Source organism: Bicyclus anynana, chromosome 27 (genome assembly GCF_947172395.1).
Source record: "Bicyclus anynana chromosome 27, ilBicAnyn1.1, whole genome shotgun sequence".
In the NCBI taxonomy this organism is placed as follows: domain Eukaryota; kingdom Metazoa; phylum Arthropoda; class Insecta; order Lepidoptera; family Nymphalidae; genus Bicyclus; species Bicyclus anynana.
In genome coordinates this window covers 2,464,083-2,486,803 of record NC_069109.1, presented here as the reverse complement: position 1 = coordinate 2,486,803, position 22,721 = coordinate 2,464,083, and the positions used below count along the sequence as shown (strand labels likewise).

The window sequence follows — 22,721 nt, the reverse complement described above, 5'->3', positions numbered from 1 at the left end:
TTCCAAATTTTCCCTGTGTTGTTGTCCTCTCAAGTGCTGGTCTATACAAAACTGGTTGTTAGGAACATTAACATCACAGATGTCACAATGATAGGGCATATAATCATTATTGTCATCATCTGATGAGGAATCACTATAAACGTATGGCACACGCCTATAAGACATATTGATTTCTGTTCGATTTTGTGTGGATAAGATCATACTAGAAAAAAAAAATAGTAATTATTGTCAACAACAAATCTTTCCTTTTAGTAATATCACTACTGCCCATCCAATACTGCTGTGCTAAGCGCATCTCAGAAGGAAGTATTTATTTGATTTTAGTGCCATTGGATTTTTGGATTTGGCTTAGAAAAATAGCCATATAGAAATAAACCATATAGCGGTATTTTATTTTTAAAGTATAGAAAACACCTTAAGAAAGTTTTTTCCATCTCACTTTTATCTTGATAGCCCAGTGGATATTACCTCTGCCTCCGATTCCGGAGGGTGTGGGTTTGAATCCGGTCTGGGGCATGCACCTCCAACTTTTCAGTTGTGTGCATTTTAAGAAATTAAATATCACGTGTCTCAATCGGTCAAGGAAAACATCGTGAGGAAACCTGCATACCAGGGAATTATCTTAATTCTCTGCGTGTGTGAAGTCTGCCAATCCGCATTGGGCCAGCGTGGTGGACTATTGGCCTAACCCCTCTCATTCTGGGAGGAGACTCGAGCTCAGCAGTGAGCCGAATATGGGTTGATGATCTTGAAACTACCTTTACATATTATAATTTCAATTATCTCGATACTTGCTTTCACTGAGATACTGTTTTTTCGCTTAACACAGCAGAATAGGTGTTAGAAGGCTAAAGCACGCCTACATATGGGATTTCCTGTAAAAAAAAATCAAAATAATAAGTATGTACAAAGAAATACAAAAATTAATTTAAAGAGGAAATAAAGGAATAGGCTCTGAAATTAGTAGACTGCCATTTGAATCCTACAGTCATCATAATTTTCAACCCATATTCGGCTCACTGCTGAGCTTGAATCTCCTCTCAGAATGCACCTCCCAACTTTTCAGTTGTGTGCATTTTAAGAAATTAAATATCATGTTTCTCAAACGGTGAAGGAAAAAACATTGTGAAGAGATAGAGACCTGCATACCAGAGAATTCTCTCAATTCTCTGGTATGAAGTCTGCCAATCCGCATTGGGCCAGCGTGGTAGACTATTGGCCTAACCCCTCTCATTCTGAGGAGACTCAAGCTCAGCAGTGAGCCGAATATGGGTTGATGATGATGATGATGAAAATACTTAACTGATCCCACCTGGGAATCGAAGTAATCGAACTCTGGACCCGGATCTCTGTTGAGAACCACAGCGCCTTTGATTGTGAGTTGTATATGTCAAAGCACAGCTATCATACCAACTGCGCCATCTCAAAAAGTTGAATTGTTGAAAAATCGATAGGTAGTCCAACGTTTAAGTATTTTAAGGTCACATACCGTAGCAGTTCGTTTCTAATGAAGAATGATGTCCATCAAACATAAATTGAGTAATCCTGGATGAAACTTGAATCTAATTTTTGATTGATACGCAAAAAATATTGATATGTAACGTACCCACGTTGGTGGTATTACAATACAATAACAAAATATGGAGACCAATTAAAGTACGATGTAAGCTGAACCACTGTCGCGAATTTCCTAGAAATTCTAGAATCTAGATTCGATTCAACGAATAAAAGATCGTTGTTTTTGCCCTTGACTTCTGTTGGTGACAGGTGATGAAAACTTGAAAAGGTGATAAGTATTTCACCATGAATAGACAACTGTTCTTTTTTTTACGTTGGCTTCACACGTTATCCCGCGATTGATTATTGCGTTAGGGCTTAGACTATTAAAAAGAAGTCTTTTTAATGTCTTGTATTTTTTTTAGGGGAACGAGGTAAACTCAGTTATTGGTAGGTGTAAGTAATGTACGGACACAAAATACTAAATTTTTGACGGCCTCCTTGATGCAGTGAAATGTGCGGTGGATTTACAAGACGGAGGTCCTAGGGTTCGATCCCCGGCTGAGCCGATTGATGTTTTCTTAATTGGGAGTGTGGATTTTCATCCTCCTTCATCTTAGGTTGCATCATCACTTACCATCACGTTTGAGTTAGCCTCGTCCCCCTTAAAAACGATAGACAATTTTGTTGGTGAATTTGGGTGCGATACTACTACATAGGTATTTAGTCTGAGACGATTACAACAATGAAACATCATAAAAAACATTTTTTTGTAAATGCATTAGATCGTTGATCTTATACTTGACAGAGGGGTAACGTCTGATGAGTCAGATCCTGATCTAATTGGTCTCTGATAAGTAAATTATTATTTAACGTCTGTGCTGTTAGGCACATTAAATCTAGAGCCCAAAGCCGTAAAGCAAGATGAACGTGACAACTGACAATCACAAACTATTGTCTCTGTGTTTCTGACTCTCTCCTTATCATCTGTAATCTGTCAGTCCCATAATTTGAATTTTGTAATTTGCTATATTTGTGATGTGATTTGAATAATTTAATGAATAATTTAATTTAATAATAGTACACAAATGTAATTAGAGATCTGTGATTTTTCAATGCGGAAATAAGTAAATATTTAGCAAAATCTCATTCTATTTTTATACTTAATGTGTAAAAAATATACGAAATAAATCATTTTACTTTTATAATGGAGGAATACTTTGCAAGTACTCCAAGCAAACTGGTAAGTTTAACAATACGCACAGGTATAGACTTGCTTTCTTGACTTATAAGCAACTTACTACAGGTTCGGGCCTCTTTGTAAGGGATATTCGATACAAGCAGTGACGTAGTGGTTCCTTTGAGGAGGCTTATACCCGAAGGGGCCCATTATTAACTAGTACATAGCATAATTAATTATTTAGATAAATATATAGATTAGTTAGAATAGTTTTAAGATATTGATAATCTAAATGGGAAAAATAAAAGCTTTATTATTATTATATTATATACTAGCGGACGCCCGCGACTTCGTCCGACGTCCGTCGATGTCAACTTTACTACTACCCCTACCTCTACCCTACCCCACCCCAAACCTACCCCTACCTTACCTATACCCTACCCTCATCCTACCCCTACCCTCCCCGTACCCTATCACTTACCTATCCCTATCCCACCCGTACCTCTATCTCACACCTATCCTATCCATACCCTACCACTTCCCTATCCTACTCGTACCTCTACCCTACCCCTAATCTACCTCTAACCCTACCCTACCCCTACCCAACCCCGGCCCTACCCCTACGCTTCTCTACCCGTACTCTACCCAACTCTATAAATTCTCTATCTTACTCCTACCCCTAGCAAAATCTGTCCAGCCCTTCGAGAGTGGTGCGATGACCAAGGGAAATAGAGACTTCTATGCTAATAATATAAAGAGGTAAAGTTTCTGTGGTTGTAGGAGGTAATATCTGGATCTACTGGACAGATTTGGAAAATTGTTTTACCAATAGAAAGCTACGTTATTTGCGAGTGTCATAGGCTATGTTTGATCCCCATATTCACACGGGAACGGGAACTATGTAAATGAAAGTGCGTAGTTCCCGTTCCCGTGTGAAGGGTGTCATTCAAATTTTGTATTATCTCCGAAACTATTTAAGTAATTAACATACTGTAAAGTGCAAATCTTATCTCCATAATATCCTTGTGATTATTAAACAATTTATTTTGATAAGGATTAAAGTTTAGTTGTATAAATAATGACGTAAACCTAAGTATATAAAAGAAATAATTTTTAAAACACAAAAGGTACTATATCTGCTTATATATAGAAGATAGATATATGGTGTCGCGGACTTTTTTGTAGAACTTTTAAAGATACATAAAGCCTCTACACATTAATTTAAATTTTACACAATAGTTAAGGCAGCGCATGCGATTAAGTCTGTTTAAGAGGATTTTCGGTCCGACCTGTATGACAAAAACTGTGATAACTCGGCTAATTTATATGATACCAATATAAAATATAATAAAAGCCTATAGCACTTCCCGATACTGCAGCATTCTACTGGTGAAAGAATTTTTGTGGTACAACAAAACAAAAGACCAACTACGTTCCGATTCACATGAATATGGATAAGCATATTATATCACTTTTCGATGACATGAAGTTGGAAATGCAAAGGCAAACGAATTTAATTATGGAGAGAATGGATGAAAAATTGAACCCAATAGTCAAAGAACTAAGGGATTTGAAATCCGAAAATATGAAGTTACGCGAAAAAATTGATAATTTAGAGCGCGAAAACCGCAAAAATAATATCATAGCTTTTGGAATCAAAGAAGAGGAGCTTTCTAAACACAATCTGATGGAGATGGTTACTGGAATAATCCATACAAAAACCAATATAAATATTAGTGAAAACGACATCAACAATATGTACCGCTTGGGAAAAAAAGGTGCAGAAAATGAAAAACCAAGACCTGTTCTCATCTCCCTTTCACATGCTTGGAAAAAAGAACAAATAATGAGGAACAAGAAAAAACTGTCTGGAATTTACTTGTCAGAAGACTATCCTAAAAACGTGATGATAAAAAGAAAGGAACTCCAACAACAGCTATTAGAGGAAAGGCAGAAGGGAAAATATGCTGTATTAAAGTATGATAAACTCATCATACAAGATAATCTACAAACAAAAGAGAAACGTAAACGAGAGCGCTCGGTTTCAATTTCACCACAAAATTCTGCACAACACAACAGTCAACAACCTAATAAAACTACAAAAACAAACAGATCAAATGCTTTTGACATGATGCGTGGAAGAAGCAATTCCTTCACTACTCTTGCCTCCAGTAAACAAGCATAGGAACTCGGCAGCCGGACAAACAATAACCAAACAGACATTAGCACAACAAATAGAAAAACATTCCCCAATCCGGCTGGTCTCCGTGGGGAATTAGACCAAAACCCTCCAGCAACAGCTAAACAAAAATCAAAATCAACAATCAAAACAAAAACAGTCATAAAAATTGGAACATATAATGTGAGATCTTTAGCATCAACAGAAAAATTTATTGAACTTGAAAATGCACTGAAGAATGTGAAAATTGATGTAATCGGATTGGCAGAAGTGAGAAAACTAGGATGCAATATCGAGGAACACATTGAACACATTCTCTGCTATAAGGGAGATACACCTGGACTGCACGGAGTTGGGTTTCTTATTGACAGGAAGCACAAGGCCAACATCGTCGAGTTTGCAGGAATATCAGAACGGGTAGCCTTACTACGCATGCAATTTGGAGAATTCCAGTTATCACTCATTCAAGTATATGCACCAACTGAAGAAGCAGATGAAGATGTACTAAACAAATTCTATGAAGACCTGGAAAAAGCACACGATACACCTGACAAAAACATATTGATACTAGGGGACTTCAACGCCAAGATTGGAAAACCTAAGAAGAAAGAAAATCTCATACTGGGTAACTATGGCTATGGGAAACGTAACCAAAGGGGTGAGAGATTAATCCAATATGCCTATGAACATAAGCTCTGTATAATGAACACATGCTTCAAGAAAAAGCCCAGCCGCAGATGGACTTGGATTTCCCCTGACGGAAAAACCAAAAACGAAATAGACTTCATTATGAGTAACCAGCCCAAGTCTATAACAAACATAGAAGTTCTGAGCAAAATAGACTTTCCATCGGACCATCGACTTGTCAGAGCCTCTCTGAAACTGGAAAAGCCATCATTGTCAAGAAGGGCATTCAAAACATTACCAGAATTGCCTGAAACTGATAATGAAAAATCCAAGTACCTAAATAACTTGAGAAAAAATATTATTAACCACCCAACAGACATATGCAACAATATAGATGTTCAAACTTGCTATGATGCCCTGGAAACAATAATTAAACAAAGCCTGAAAGTGGATAAAGACCCTAAAACAACAAAAATACTAAGTGAATCAACACAAAATCTAATAATTGAACGCTCCAATTTAATAAAACAAAAAAATAAAACCAAAGAAGATAAAACAAAACTTAAAAATCTATTCAAAACAACAAACAAAGCCATCAGAAAAGATTATAAAGACCACAGAAAACAGATATTAGAAAAAAGCCTGAAACAATTTCGAAGTACGAAAAGGGGTCTCAAGGATTTAAACACACACAAAAATTGGATAACAAAACTAGAAACGGGTCAACAAGAAATGAGAACAAGGAAAGAAATAATTGACAGTGCCACGGAATTCTATAGAAACCTTTATGGATATCATGATGACATAGCAGAGGAAAGGGTAGGTCCAATCATCAAGACCTCCGAAAACTCAGAAGGTATAGTACAAGCCATTGATGAACAAGAAGTGCTTAAATATATATGTAAACTAAAACCTGACAAATGCCCAGGACCTGATCATATAACAAATGAGGCCATAAAGATTGGAGCACCAATACTAACTAACATCTTAACAAGATTATTTAACAAAGTGATAGAACAAGGCTCCATACCTATACAGTGGGGTAGCTCAAACATTGTTCTACTATACAAAAAAGGGAACCCCCTTGACATCGGTAACTATAGACCAATTAGTTTGATACCGACCATTTACAAGCTATTTTCATCAATTATACTTAGTCGAATAACACCAACAATTGATATGAAACAACCGATTGAACAGGCAGGATTCCGTGCAGGTTTTTCCACAGTTGACCACATTCATGTTATAGAACAACTTATAGAAAAATACAAGGAATTTAATAGACCACTTTATATAGCTTTTGTGGATTATTCTAAAGCATTCGACAGTATAATACACACATCTATATGGCATACACTGGAGAACAACAAAGTGGATAACAGATATATTCAAATTATTAAAGACCTGTATTCCAAAAGTGTAAGCAGAATAAAGCTAGAAAGGAAAGGTGAAATGATCCCCATTAGACGAGGCCTAAGACAAGGTGACCCGCTTTCACCAAAACTATTTATAGCAGTGCTTGAAGGTGTCTTTCAAAACATAGAATGGGGAAGTAAGGGTATACAGATAAAAAACCGTCGCCTAACGCATCTGAGGTTTGCAGATGACATAGCCCTTTTTAGCGAAACTGCACCATCCCTAGAAAAAATGCTACAAGTCTTAGATGTGGAAAGCAAAAAAGTAGGTCTAAATATGAACCCAGACAAAACTAAAATCATGTCCAACAGCCAATTAAAGCCTATAAAAGTAAATAATAAAATGATAGAATATGTAGATAAGTATATTTATCTGGGGAAGCAAGTGTCATTTGACACAATCAACAACGAGATGGAAATAAACAGGAGAATAAACATAACCTGGAGCAGATACTGGGCACAAAAGGAGATTTTTAAAGGAAACTATATTTCAAAACACAAAAAAATAGTAATGGACACCTGTATTTTACCATGCCTAACATATGCCAGCCAAACATGGGTGTTTGATAACAAAACCAAAGGCAAAGTAAGGTCATGTCAGAGGGCAATGGAACGCAGTATGCTGAAATTGAAAAAAATCCATAAAGTCAGACATAAAATGATCAGAGAAAGAACCAGAGTCACAGACGCCTTAAAACATGCCTTGAAACAGAAATGGCAATGGGCAGGACATATATCGCGGTTGAAAGACGCCAGGTGGACACTTAGGGTCACTGAATGGCAGGGTCCACTAGGCAAAAGGAGAGTTGGCAGACCTCAGAAGCGCTGGACAGACGACATTGCTCAAGTGGCTGGTGGGGATTGGTTGAGGTCAGGACGGGACAGACGAAAGTGGAAATTGCTGGAGGAGGCCTATACCCAATACAATGGGATTCATGCAAACGTAATATAAAAAAAAAAAAAAAAAAAAAAAAAAAAAAAAAAAAAAAAAAAAAAAAAAAAAAAAAAAAAAAAATTGTATTACTAATTTGTATGAAAAAATAAAGACTTTATTATTATTATTATTATTATTATTAGATAATACCTAAATATTGTCTACATTGTCAAGTTGTGTGTTTAGGAAGTTATTTATATTTCAGAAAACAAACGATTATTCAAGTATAACTTTAGTACTAGGCAATGAGAGCTGTGACCTAGACTCAGCTGTGAGCGCTATAGTGTATGCTGTATTTCTGCACTGGCAACACAACACATTCAAAGGTAAAGTGTAAAAAAAAAACATACATACAGCCGAATGTAGAACCTCCTCCTTTTTGGAAGACGGTTAATAAAAATAACATACTGTTAAAAGTACCTCAATTAAAGATGGTATTAACATAAATTTTTTTTTTCTCTGTTGTGAAGTACCAATTTGGTAATTCATAAAATTACGATCTAGCATACTTATGTGACTAATTAGTGATTTAACTTTAACCTAAACTCATAATATATTATTATTATACTAAGATAATGTCCAATAACTTAATCTTAGTCTTTCATTAACTATTACATTTTTAGCTCACTTTGTTCACGTGATCTTCCATGTAGCACTTAACACTACACTATAAATTGTTTACACACATTTATTATTTACGAGTAGGTTTTTGTAGAGGGGAAGTATAAATATGAGGGTATTTGATGACTTTAGCTCAGTTGTGTGTTAGGCAGCGTAGACACCGTCACGCTGCCAACACAACGGTGTTGTAGGCAAATCACATTTGACGGCCTCCATGGTGCAGTGGTATGTGTGGTGGATTTACAAGATGGAGGTCCTGGGTTCGATCCTCGGCTGGGCCTGGGCTGGGCTGGGCTGGGTGATGCTGGTGGGAGGCTTTAGCCGTGGCTAGTTACCCTACCAGCAAACCCTTCCGGTATGATGTCGTGAAATAACTGAAAGTGGTGTAGATTTTCATGCTCCTCCTAACAAGTTCGCCCACTTCCATCTTAGATTGCATCATCATTTACCATAAGGTACAATGGTAGTCAAGGGCTAACTTAAAAAGAACTGCAGCTAGTTCTATATTAGAAGTAGAAGAAGTAGTAGGGTATCCGAAGCTGCCCTAATAGGATCTTTCCAAATTTGGCGACAGGGAGAACAACATGAGCGGAGGAGGGGAGTGTTGACCGATTGTCAGGGAATTCCTTAACCCGACGTCCAGTGGTTACAAGTCCGGGACTCTGCTCGGAGTTTTTCTCTCTACCATGCTATGGACGCGGCACCCTCACAGTGAGTTCATGGATTGCTAAGATATGCTAGAATAATTTTATTTTTCCAGGTAAAGTGTGCACAGCTTCAAAAAGGACGGATGATTGCAAAGAAGACATATTTGTTCCCATCTTGGATGTGAACAGAGAAGATTTCCCTCTCAAAACTGAGGTGGTCTTCGCATTGGCTGGACATGAAATCTATGATAAGGATTTAGTATTCAGGTAATTCCACCCAGTGGATGTGATCTCTGCTTCCGATTCCAGTGGTTGTGGAATAGGGATAATGACAGTTTTTTAAATTGTATATAAATTAAGAGTATGCTATTAGTAAAGCAATTTTGTAAAAGTAACAGGGTATCTGCGATCATTACTTTCGGAGCTACAGGGATTTAAAGGGTCAGATTTGCGGCGCTGCCGCGGATCCCTGAAAAACGCCCCATACAAAATGGTACGAACTAATGACGTCGTAGGCACTTAATGATTTTTAGATTTGTATGGGCGATTAAACAAAATCACTAATATCTTTGTTATTTGTGCGTTTATGTTTATAGTTCATGTATTAAAAAATGTCACCTTTAATGTAAGGAAGCTAAATCTATATGAATTTTCATCTAATTACTATAAAAGATTTTTAATAGATTTTGAAATTTTATAATCTTATTTATTTTGCAAATATCCATTCAATCTTTGCTTTTTATGTATAATTAAGTTAACATTGACCTTATTTACCCCAATTTATTATAAAAATCAATATATTCAAACCTAGTCATCATCCCCATTGTATTCGGTTCGGGGCATGCACCTCCAACTTTTCAGTTATTTCTGTTATGGACCCCTGTTGCTTAACCCCTTATTGCATGAATTATGAAGGAGATGGAAATAAAATGATTTTTTGATGAAAATATATTTTATGTACCATAAACAATAATTAGTGATAATTGGAATATATATACATCGTGCTACCGGCCGCGTCTATAATCCGCCGCGACATGTATGTATCCATTACGATAAACTCTATAGTAATATTAAAAATAAGCTGAAGCACATTCACACGCTATCGAAAAAAAAAATTAAAATTGATGAAAAAACTTCAGAACATCCTGTTTCATTCTGTTTGGAAAGAAGAAGTTAATGAACTTTAACCTAGTTTCAGAAATTTTGTTGTTTAATACCTACATACCTACTATTTTTGATACACCTAGTCGGCGGCAGTGTCTTTACTAGGGCTGTTAATAAAATATCGATATATCAAAATATCGACATTATCACTTAATAGCGATAAGTATTCATTACTAATATTTTTATGGACGATATATCGATAGTTCGATATTGAAACGTAGATACCGATACTAGATATTTTTAACAAGTTTTAATTTTTTTATATCCCTCGCAAATTATTTAAACTAAAACATTATCAAACATAATCTACTTTACTTTATTTATACTTTATTACGTTTTTCATATTTTAGTTTATTTAATTGCATTTTATCGAAAATGTCACTGAAATAAGTAAAACGTAATGTATTCAGATAGTATACACTACTTTACCCTCAGACAAAACTTTAAACGTGTTTAATCGTATTAATTTACTTGTCAATTTAGTTACATAAGAAAATAGTGAAGTTTAATAAATACTTAATTGTTAAAAGTTTTCATTTAGCCGAAAAATTCATTTTGAAATTATCGATATATCGAGAATCCGATATTTTAAAAAATAGCAAGCCCTAGTCTTTTGCGGTTTCCTTTTTGATAACGCCGCTCGCCGCCTAACCCGTAACTATTGTCGGCAATGTCCAAAAATAGGTACAGGTAAGAAATGTATCTTTCGATCGTTTCTTATAACGCAAGGTGATTGGTTGGGTCTTAATAATTCGATCATTCGGGTCACGGGTCTTTCGTGTTTTGTGTATCGTTACGACTCGACTTAAAGTATGTAGTTACTTGAGTCTTAAACTGAACATCCGTAGGACATGAATCGGACCCTTTTTTTATTCGTTACAAGTTAGCCATCGACTACAATTTCACCTGACGGTAGTGTAGTAAGTGATTATGCAATCTGAAATGGAAACGGACTAACTTATTAGGAGGAGTATTTCAATCCACGGCTTGGCGGTACGTCTTTGTCGGTAGGGTGGTAACGAGCCACGAAGTCTCCCACCAGCCAGGCCTGGACCAAAACACCAATCGGCCCAACCGAGGTTCGAACCCAGGACCTCCGTCTTGTAAATCCACCGCGCACACCACTGCGCCATGAAGGCCGTTAAAATTCCAAACTGATCGGATTTTAGGTTGCTATTCTGTAGAGTGATGTTGTACGACTGACCGAAGAGTATTCGATCCAGATAATTGTTACAAGTCCAATTCAGTGTGGTGAACAAAAATCGTTCGCAGATTATTTGAGGCGCTGACGACCGCGTCACTCGCGGTCGTCAGCGCCTCAAATAATCTGCGAATATTTGAGGTAGGTAGGTAGATGTTTGAAAATACAGGATGTTTTAAAATAATCGATTTTTGAAAGTTTATAACAATTGTAACTCCTTGAATTATACTTTGTTTTTTTTTTTAATAACACTGATGGATAATAGACATTGGGTACATTATGTGGGATTTTGGTTTAAGACGAATAACGTAGCGCGGTGTATATATATATAATTCTGTCTGCCAATCCGCATTGGGCCAGCGTGGTGGACTATTGGCCTAACCCCTCTCATTGTGAGAGGAGACTCGAGCTCAGCAGTGAGCCGAATATGGGTTGATGACGTATTGTTTATGGTACATAAAATATATTTTCATCAAAAAATCATTTTATTTCCATCTCCTTCATAATTATATATATATATATTGAAATATATATATATATATGTTATATGTTATTATAGCCATATATAGCTTCGTATGCAGTCTCGCCAAACAATATCTGTTCATAAATGGCTTCGTATGCATTTAGTCCAAAATTAATTTAGGTTTAACGTTTGGTTGGTATTCAGATTTGGAGTCTGAAGAATGATCGTCATCACTAAAAAAGCCATCACCATGAATAAAGTTCTTGCTTAGATGATTCATAAAAGCGAAAAGAATTTATACTCGTATCTGTAAAGAAAATAAAGCTAGCTTGAATGCATAATTCAGATTTTGAAATTTTTGTAGCAATGTAAATTAAATTTAAATTGCTAGTTTTTGTTAAAAATCTTTATTTGACTTTGATTTTTTATCAGAAATCGTATTGAGAGAGATGAAATAAGTACTTCTAAGCTGTAATTCGTTAAAAAAAACTGAAAAAAAAATTACAATATCGTGAAAAAAATTACAAAAAATTTCAACGCTGAGAGACTCAGAATCATGTACTGAATCCTCAGACCAATAATTAATAGGACCTGCCTCGCTAGACTTTACTTTTCTGTCAAAGTATATGATCAACGATCTAATGCGATTATAAAAACTGTCTCTATAGTATCGATGTTAAATAGTTGTAATCGTGTTTGTCGGTTAAAGAGCTCCGTAAAAATACCTTTTTGTGTAATTGAATTGTGTAATAAACGGGCAAAAACTTCTAGTTTAGTATAAGATATATACCAAATCTAAGCTCGTTTTCCTCAGAAAATGACAGACAATTTTGTTCGTGACTATGAGTGCGATACAGGTCCTTCTATAATTGGTCTGAGACTGAATCACTAGATTAAGTTTTTGGTAACATGTCCCTTACACCCAGTATGATATATATCGATATATTTTATCTACTTGCCCATCGCTACCTAACACTATTTATTTTACAGCAATGACATAGACATGACAAAATTGATGAGCGAAGGCAAAGCCAAGGTTACATTGGTGGATCATCACACTCTAGCCAGTAAATATAATCACTTAGCACCATACGTCACGGAAATTATTGATCACCGACCATTGGATAGAACTTACTGGACATACAAGTATGTATTTAATTTTTTAACCAACGAAAAACGGAGAGAAAATCATCAATTCGGTGTGTATTTAAGCTTAGCATAGCCTTTGTCGTTTTAACGTGATAGCCCAGTGGATATGACCTCTGCCTTCGAATTCGGAAGGTCTGGGTTCGAATCCGGTCCGGGGCATGCACCTCGCAACTTTTCAGTTGTGTGCATTTTAAGAAAAATTTATATCACGTGTCTCAATCGGTGACGGAAAACATCGTGAGGAAACCTGCATACCAGAGAATTTCTTAATTCTCTGCGTGTGTGAAGTCTGCCAATCCGCATTGGGCCAGTGTGGTGGACTAATGGCCTAACCCCTCTCATTCTGAGAGGAGACTCGAGCTCAGCAGTGAGCCGAATATGGGTTGATGACGACGACGATGTTGTTGAGTATAAATTACAAATAATTTTCTGTATATTTTTCAATTAATTTAAGATGTCAAATAATGTATATGTAACGGCCCTCTCATTCTGAGAGGAGACTCGAGCTCAGCAGTGAGCCGTGTATGGGTTGATAACGACGATAGCCTTTGTCGCGGGCTTTGAGCGCGGCGACCGAATCGAGAAATTCCGTAACGAAAATAAACCTAACACCCAAGCCGTGCATCAAGTTAACACATTTCGACGTTATCATATCGACTCAACTGGACAAGTGTGAAACTAAAAAAAAAAAAAAAACAAAACTTATTAAACCAGATCGATTCCAGCTAAACATAAAGACATTTTTTATTTATTGATTCTTTTACTTTTTTATTCTTTCTTTAAGAAAAAAAAATACTGCATAAATAAAATAATTAAACAATTATAATTGCTTATGTTATTAAAAAAATGCTATGCGATAGCTTTACCATGGCAGTCAGTTTTTTATGTATGAACAAGCGTAATTTTTTTTGAATAATCTGATTTTGATATTTTTTTATTATACCTAAATAGGGCATGATTTATTGTCGTCATCAACCCATATTGGGCTAACTGCTGAGCTCGAGACTCCTCTCAGAATGAGAGGTGTTAGGCCAATAGTCCACCACGCTGGCCCAATGCGGATTGGCAGACTTCACACACGCAGAGAATTAGGAAAATTCTCTGGTACGCAGGTTTCCTCACGATGTTTTCCGTCACCCGATTGAGACACGTGATATTTAATTTCTTAAAATGCACACAACTTAAAAGTTGGAGGTGCATGCCCCGGACCGGATTCGAACCCACACCCTCCGGAATCGGCAGAGGTCATATCCACTGAGCTAACACGGTTATTTATTGTATACCCATACCACATAATATGATAATAATACATACCCATAAATAATAAAAAAAAATTTTTATTCTTAACAAGTTGGCCCTTGACTACAATCTCATCTGATGGTAAGTGATGATGCAGTCTAAGATGGAAGCGGGCTAACTTGTTAGGAGGAGGATGAAAATCCACATTCCTTTCGGTTTCTACACGACATCGTACCGGAACGCTAAATCGCTTGGCGGTACGTCTTTGCCGGTAGGGTGGTAACTAGCCACGGCCGAAGCCTCCCACCAGCCGGACGTGGACCAATTAAGAAAATCTCAATCTGCCCAGCCCAGATCGAACCCAGGACCTCCGTCTTGTAAATCCACCGCGCATACCACTGCGCCACGGTGGCCGTCGAAGTTTCTTTTTTCTCAGTTTGATGGGTATATTTGACATTATTTCTCATTCTTTCAGCGAGGATGTCCGGAGTACAATTGAGCTGGTGGGTTCTTGCTGCACTCTAGTTGCTCAGAGAATAAGAGATTTGAGTGCCCTGGTGGGGTTGAATGGGGAGTTCTTCACCCTATACCCGGATATGACGGATTTGTTGTACAGTGAGTTGTTTTTTTTTTTGCCCTTGACTACAATCTCACCTGATGGCAAGTGATGATGCAATATGAGATGGAAGCGGGCTAACTTGTTAGGAGGAAGGATGCATCTTAGACTGCATCATCACTTATCATCAGGTGAGATTGTAGTCGAGGGCTAACTTTTAAAGAATAAAAAAAAAAAAAATAAAGCTGAAGAATTTATTTGTTTGCTTGAAACGCACACAACTGAAAAGTTGAGGTGCATGATCCGGACCAGATTCGAACCTAACCCGCTAATGGGGATGATGACTAGGTTTGAATATATTGATTTTTATGATACATTCGGGTAAATAAGGTCAATGTTAACTGATTTATACATAAAAAGCAAAGATTAACTGGATATTTGCAAAATAAATGAGATTATAAAATTTCAAAATCTATTAAAAATCTTTTATCGTAATTAGATGAAAATTCATACAGTTTTAGCTTCCTTACATTAAATGTGACATTTTTCAATAAATGAACTATAAACATAAACGCACAAATAACAAAGATATTAGTAATTTTGTTTGAACGCCCATACATAGATCAGCGAGCCAACGACGTCATCAAATCGTGCCATTTTGGGGCGTTTTTCAGGGATCCGCAAATCTGACCCTTTAAATCCCTGTAGCTCCGAAAGTAATGATCGCAGATACCCTGTTACTTTTACAAAATTGCTTTACTATTAGTATACTCTTCTTTGCTATTAGTATAGCTCTTAATATATATCTGCCTATTTATATTTTCAGGTTGTATAGTTTTAGATACAGTCAACTTTTCGAAGGAAGTCAACAAGGCTACACAACATGATGTTGAAATTGTTAATTTCCTCGAAGATCTGCTGAATATCGACCAACGGGAAGAACAGAGGTATTTATCATTATCAACCCATATTCGGCTTACTGCTGAGCTCGAGTCTCCTCTCAGAATGAGAGGGGTTAGGCCAATAGTCCACCACGCTGGCCCAATGCGGATTGGCAGACTTCACACACGCAGAGAATTAAGAAAATTCTCTGGTATGCAGGTTACCTCACGATGTTCTCCTTCACCGTTAGAGACATGACAAGTTGTTAAAGTCAGCTTCTGCCCCATTAGTACAGCGACGTTTCGACGTTGCAATGGATTGAGTTAAAGCGGTTGACAATGTTGCCAACCTCAAAAAAAAAAAACAATAGCTTCTTTAGGCTTTACATTTAGGGGAGGTACCCTAAAAAAATATTTTTTAAGATTTTATATTACAACTTTGTTTACATTTTTAATGTACATACTCGTGCTAATTTACAGCTTTGTAGTAGTAATAGTCTCTGCGCTAAACTGCGGACGGACGGATGGACAGACAGACAGAACATGGCGAAACTACAAGGGCTCCTTGTGGACTACTAAGCTCTAACGAAAATCAATATGAAATCATCTTCATTATTTTCAGACTCGTTGGCATCAATGCGTTGATTCGTTGCAACGCACTAATGAAGCATCGCCCTTCCTTTTGCAATAATGTTTTGTAATAGAAAGCGTTTGGTACAGTAAAAGCTCATTATTCGCGGGGGATACGTTCTCTAAATGTGTCGCGAATACTGAATCCGTGAATATGGAATGGTATTTTATATAGGATTCTATGGGATACGTTCTTGGGTGACAAAAAACAAATATATAAAGAAAAAATTTGAAAAATTGGAAGTTATTGATTAACTATTATCTTCAGTCTTAGACAATAGTTTGAAGATTTTTGAAATGTTTTCTTGCTTGACATTTTTTAAAAGCAGAGTGATTTTAAGCAGTGGCATTCTTAAACTTAAACGCAATTTCGGCAATAGGCAAGTTAAAGTTTAAATTTGCAGATTTTACGTCAGTTTCGTCAGATCCGCGAATAACGAAATATTTAGCCGCGAATATAGGCATTGGGACGCAATTTTTTAATTCGCGAATAAGGAAGCGTGAATAAGGAGCTTCTACTGTATTGTAAGATTGATTTTGCTTAGAATAAAATACTAATTTTAGTTTAAACCACTCTAAGGATATCAAATTGAAAATAAAAAACATCTTTCTTTTTTAAATATTTTTTTTTTTTTATTATTTTTGTGTTTCTGACACTAAATCATTTTACAAAAAATACATACGACTACATAAACTATACTAATACTATAAAGAGGAGAAAGATTTGATTGTTTGTTTTTTTTTTTGCATTTAATAGGTTCCGAAACTACTGAACCGATTTGAAAAATTCTTTCACTGTTGGATGCTACACTATCCTCGAGTGCTTTAGGCTATATTTTATGCCCGTATTCCTACGGGAACGGGAACTACTGTATATAAAAATACATCATTAAGTTATGGTACTTTTTAACCGACTTCAAAAAGCAGGAGGTTCTCAAGTTGATTGTTTACTAGCGCTATGGGTCAAGGTCTGAAGTAAATTGATTATATATTTTTTACACTTTTATAGGAAAGCGAAGGTAGACCGTCTGTTGGAGGCGCGAAGAAATGTATCACAGCTGACCGCAGCGCAGCTTCTTAGAAAGGATCTGAAGATATTCGAAGACATATTGGTCCCCAGCTTCCCTGTCCTTGTGAAGGTAACTACAGTTTGACCGAAGCACTGCTTCTGAAGACAGAAATCAAGATATTTGGAGACATATTGGTTACCAGCTTCCCTGTCCTTGTGAAGGTAACTATAGTTTGTCAGAAGCACAGCTTCTGAAGACAGAAATCAAGATATTTAGAGACATATTGGTTACCAGCTTCCCTGTCCTTGTGAAGGTAACTATAGTTTGTCAGAAGCACTGCTTCTGAAGACGGAAATCAAGATATTTGGAGACGAATTGGAGCTCAGCTTTCCTGTAGTTGTAAAGGTAACTGTAGTCTGACAGAAGCACAGCTTCTTAGAAAGGATATAAATATTGAAAAGACATATTGGTGCCCAGCTTCTCTGTACTTTTGAAGGTAACTATAGCCTGAGAGAAGCACAGCTTCTGAGGTGGAATCTGAAGATATTTAAAGACATTGGACAAAGCCTAGCTTCCCGGTACTTGTGAAGGTAACTATAGTTTGACAGAAGCACTGCTTCTTTGGATGATATTCAGAAGCATGTTAGTGTCCAACTTCCCTGTACTCAGGAACGTAACTATAGTCTGTCAGAAGCACTGCTTCTGAGGAAGGATCTGAAGATATTCGAAGACATATTGGTACTAGCTTCCCGGTACTTGTGAAGGTAACTATAGTTTGACAAAAGCACTGCTTCTTTGGATGATATTCAGTAGCATATTAGTGTCCAACTGCCCTATACTCGGGAACGTAACTTTAGTCTACTAGAAGCACTGCTTCTGAGGAAGGATCTGAAGATATTTGGAGACATATTAGTGCCCAGCTTCCCTGTACTTGTGAAAGTAACTATACTATGTCAGAAGCACTGCTTCTGAGAAAGATATTCAGATGCATATACGTGTTCAGCTTACCTGTCCTTGTGAAGGCACCTATAGTCTGACAGAAGCACTGCTTCTGAAAAAGATATTCGGAGATATCGGTGTCCAGCTTTCCTGTACTTATGAGGTTCACAGTTGAATGTCTTTTCAGGAATTCCTCAGCAAACCTGACTCCCTGGAGGCCGTGACCGAAGCCCTATCGTCCCGCAAGTGTTCACTAGGGCTCCTACTAGGGATGGACCTTCGTGGGGGCCATCAGAGGGATTGCGCTGTTATAAGCCCTGATGATAAGCTAGCTAAAGCTGTAAGTTGTTTAAGCCTGTCTACGCTAATATTATATTTTTAGCAGACTCAGAAGTGGTTAACAAACATAAGAAAACCAATGTCGAACAAAGGTCAATTCACAATATTTGTCAGGACAACTTAATTAACAAATCAAACTGTAACCAAAACAAATTCTAGAATGGAAGAGAATACCTTAGCAGTCCAAGAGCCTTGTTTATCGCCAGTCGTTCCCGCATTGCTACCCCTCTCTAACTCCCTACTATTTTCGGAAACAAGTTAACGTCATTTAGCGTCGGCACGAGCCCACATCAGATCGAGCGACGTCATATGTGTCTCAGACTACTATTTCCTACATTATTATTATATTAAAGACTAGCTGATTCGGCGTGGTTTCACCCGCGTGGTTCCTGTTCCCGTAGGAATACAGGGATGATATATAGCCTATAGCCTTCCTCGATAAATGGACTATCTAAAACTGAAAGAATTTTTCAAATCGGACCAGTAGTTCCTGAGATTAGCGCGTTCAATCAAACAAACTCTTCAGCTTTATATATTAACTAGTAGACGCCGCGCGGTTTCACCCGCATTGTCCCCGTTTCCGCAGGAATATAGCCTATAGCCTTCCTCGATAAATGGGCTATCTAACACTGAAATAATTTTTCAAATCGGACCAGTAGTTTCTGAGATTAGCGCGTTCAAACAAACAAACTTTTCAGCTTTATAATATTAGTATAGATATAGAAGTATAGATTTACCATTAAAAGATTTTATAATATAGATGAGGCGGTTAAAAGTGGCTAATTGTCGTAAATTCATTTAAAGGACATGTCCCAAAATGGGCCTTTATCACACTTCACACTAATATTAAAAAGGCGAAAGTTTGTGTGTGTGTAAGTATGTTCGTTCCTCCTATACGCTGCGGCTACTGAAGCGATTTGGCTGAAATTTTGAATGAAAATAGATTTTACTCTGGATTAACACATAGGCTTTTCATTCCGGAAAAATCCATGGTTCGCGCGGGATTTGTGAAAAACTGAATTCCACGCAGACGAAGTCAAGACAAGTAACAAGTATTTTTTGTGTTTAGTTATTTATGCTTAAAAACAAATTTTAGAATTTTTGGAAACAGCATTAATTAAATAAATATATTTTTTGTTTCGCTCCCTTGTCTACAAATTAAACAGTCAATAAAAATAACCTGGAAATTGAATTCATATCCGGTGTAATGTCAATGTCATGTAGTATTGTCAAATGTCAATAAGACACAAGATAAAAAGAAACATTAAATCGTAGACAGAGAGCATGAAACAAAAAAAAAACCTGAAATTGCTTTAGAAACGCCCTAAACGAACGTATATACGCGAAGATCACTGACAATCTGTCAGGGTGTGAGTTACGAACATGTTGCCATGATAAAAATTCTTAATTAATGTTGTCAGATAATAACAAAAATACTTTTTTTTTATTAGTAAACATATGCGGGTTCCAAAAAAAATTTTAATTATAGGTTTAAGCCCTATATTTTATGTTCTTTTAAGATAAAAATAATTTGTTCTGCTTACTTGACACAATAAAGGCCCAGCCTCCATACAAATTTGGGACATGTCCTTTGATATGAATTAATTACCCTATTAAATTCTTTAATATGAATTTGTTCACAGTTCGCCATATTTCTTCAGGAATGGTCCAGTCCTTCGTTCGAGCTGGTGTCGGAGCTCGGGGTCAATCACTATTATTTCAAGCAAATGAATTTATCAGCTTTTCGTAAACAATATGTACCAGCTATAACGGAATTTTTGTATTATTACAAAGAGTAGCCGTGATAGCCCAGTGAATGTAAATTGTGCCTTCAAAATTCATTTAATAAAGTGTTTTTCAGATAGGAAGGGTACGGTGACATTTGGGATTTGACGTTACTAGTGATGTAAGTTGTAAAAAATGGAATGAATGAAAAATCGATTTACTAGGGTTCGAGTTCACCGACATTCGTTTAAACGTAATCAACCGTTTAAATAAGTTAAACGCCGTTTAGTCCCAATTTCCTGTTCACCACAGCCCATATGCCGCATAAGGACGTAAATCGGGCGGTTATGTTAACCGAGCTTGCATATCCCGTTTATTCTCCGTGTAAGACGTCTTTGACAGATATATTTGCAGGCTATGTTTTTGTGACGCTCGCAAATTTCGTGAAATTTACCCTCTCAACTACCAAAATGCAAAGGACCCGTAAAATTATGCAGGCAGCTTTGATTTCCAAACAAAAATATAACAAAATGACGAATAATTGTCAATTTGACAACATAAATAATAAATCGATGTTGCCAACACATATTCTTCTAAATCCCTACGAAACTCCCCAAATTGGGGAAAGAACATTATGTTAATTTCCCGAAAAAAATCCCCGTCATTTGGGAAATTCCTGGCAAGTTGGCGATGTTGATATAGATAATAAATAAATTGTTCATAGATCGTTCACTCGCCGTTCTCAATCGGTTTACAAACCAGAGCCAAAAAGCGTCTGGTGAACAGGTAAAAAACGCTCCTTGTTCAAACTACGTTTAATATTTGACGGGCCGGTTCTGTAAACGCCGTTTATATGAAAGTCGGTGAACTCGGGTCTTAATCGATCTTATCGAGGTCATTAATACTAAAGTAAAATTATTCTTTTTGGTGATAGTGAATTAAAAATAATACATTGTTAAGTTTTAATCTATTTATTTATTAATCACACAAAATATCCTGACCTTCTTCTGACAACGAATCAGACGAATCGTCACTGACGTGTATTACCATTTGTGAATAGATTTATTCACAAATAGTCGATTCTGATGTCTCTTTCTCAGTCATGTAGAATGAAGTTTTTTCCTTTTTCAACGACAATTAGTTATTACAAAGCAATACCCAGATTATAACATGCTTATATTCACTTGTAACTATGTATGTAAGAAAATCAAATCTTGGCATCCTAATTTAATTAACTTAACTAACTAACCCACTTCTCGGTCTTCGATTACGATGTTTGCACTGAAGTTCTGAAGAAAATACATGACTAGCTAAGAAACGTCATTACAAATCCAATATGGCGGCCTCCTCAAGATGGCGGACTGGCTGTTTGAAATCCACCCCCATGATATGGGTATCAAATGAAAGAGTGTGCTGTCAGAAATACGAAAAATATAGTCACGTGACTTAAATCCAATATTTGTAATTTTTAGTGCGTGCTAAGTAGGCTCTACAAGCAATTTTAACACGTCAGTTGACTATTTGTAAAGATTCTACCAACGGTTCGGAAGACAGGTTCTGTTGAGAAGAACCGGCAAGAAACTCAGCTGATACTCTTTCTTTAGGACGTAGGTTCTTTCCAATGTTATAATTTATACATTTTAAGAAATTAAAAATGTTTCAAACGGTGAAGGAAAAACATCGTGAGGAGATCTGAGAATTTTCTCAAATCTCTGGGTGAAGTCTGCCTGTGGTGGACTATTTAGCCTAATCCCTCTTATTCTGAGAGCAGACTCGTGCTCAACTGTGAGCCGAATATGGGTTGTTAATGATGATAAAAAATAGATTCATTATTGTCAGCATATTCCTTTAGCAATTTAAAAATCTGGGCGTTTTAAATTTTTTTTTTTTTTAATATTTCTTTGTTAATTATTTATTTTACTTAATTTTTAATTAAATATTAATTTTTTTTTAATATTTCATAATTGTCTCTTGACGGCCTCCGTGGCGCAGTGGTATGCGCGGTGGGTTTACAAGACGGAGGTCCTGGGTTCGATCCCCGGCTGAGTCGATTAAGGTTTTCTTAATTGGTCCAGGTCTGGCTGGTGGGAGGCTTCGGCCGTGGCTAGTTACCACCCGACCGGCAAAGGCGTAGCGCCAAGCGATTTAGAGTTCCGGTACAATGTCGTGTAGAAACCGAAAGGGGTGTGGATTTTCATCCTCCAAGTTAGCTTCTATCTTAGATTGCATCATCACTTACCGTCAGATGAGATTGTAGTCAAGGGCTAAATAATAAAATGAAAGAAGAACTTCTATAGAACTCGACTTCTTAACTCTGGACTAAGA

At 36.7% G+C, this 22,721-nt stretch overlaps 2 protein-coding genes across 3 annotated transcripts in view; one reads left to right on the top strand and one right to left on the bottom strand.

Annotated features, from left to right (window-relative positions):
- Window positions 1-2,523: 2,523 nt before the first annotated feature.
- Window positions 2,524-22,625, top strand: LOC128199661 (exopolyphosphatase PRUNE1). Of its 2 annotated transcripts, none has more exons than XM_052890084.1 (9): window positions 2,524-2,740; window positions 8,038-8,158; window positions 9,214-9,367; window positions 12,919-13,074; window positions 14,792-14,931; window positions 15,699-15,819; window positions 17,393-17,522; window positions 18,520-18,672; window positions 20,333-22,625. In XM_052890084.1, the coding sequence occupies exons 1-9, from the start codon at window positions 2,705-2,707 to the stop codon at window positions 20,468-20,470; spliced, it is 1,149 nt and encodes a 382-aa protein (XP_052746044.1). In that variant the 5' UTR covers window positions 2,524-2,704; the 3' UTR covers window positions 20,471-22,625. The 2 variants fall into 2 exon arrangements, with proteins under 2 accessions (XP_052746044.1, XP_052746043.1); XM_052890083.1 differs by having other exon boundaries at window positions 2,530-2,740; window positions 20,315-22,625.
- LOC112058519 (gelsolin) overlaps window positions 15,151-22,721 on the bottom strand; it is a 102,894-nt gene continuing 95,323 nt past the window's right edge. Inside the window, exon 20 of the transcript XR_008252214.1 lies at window positions 15,151-15,626. The gene's annotated coding sequence lies outside the window, so the exon portion shown is untranslated. The remainder of the gene's footprint in view (window positions 15,627-22,721) is intronic.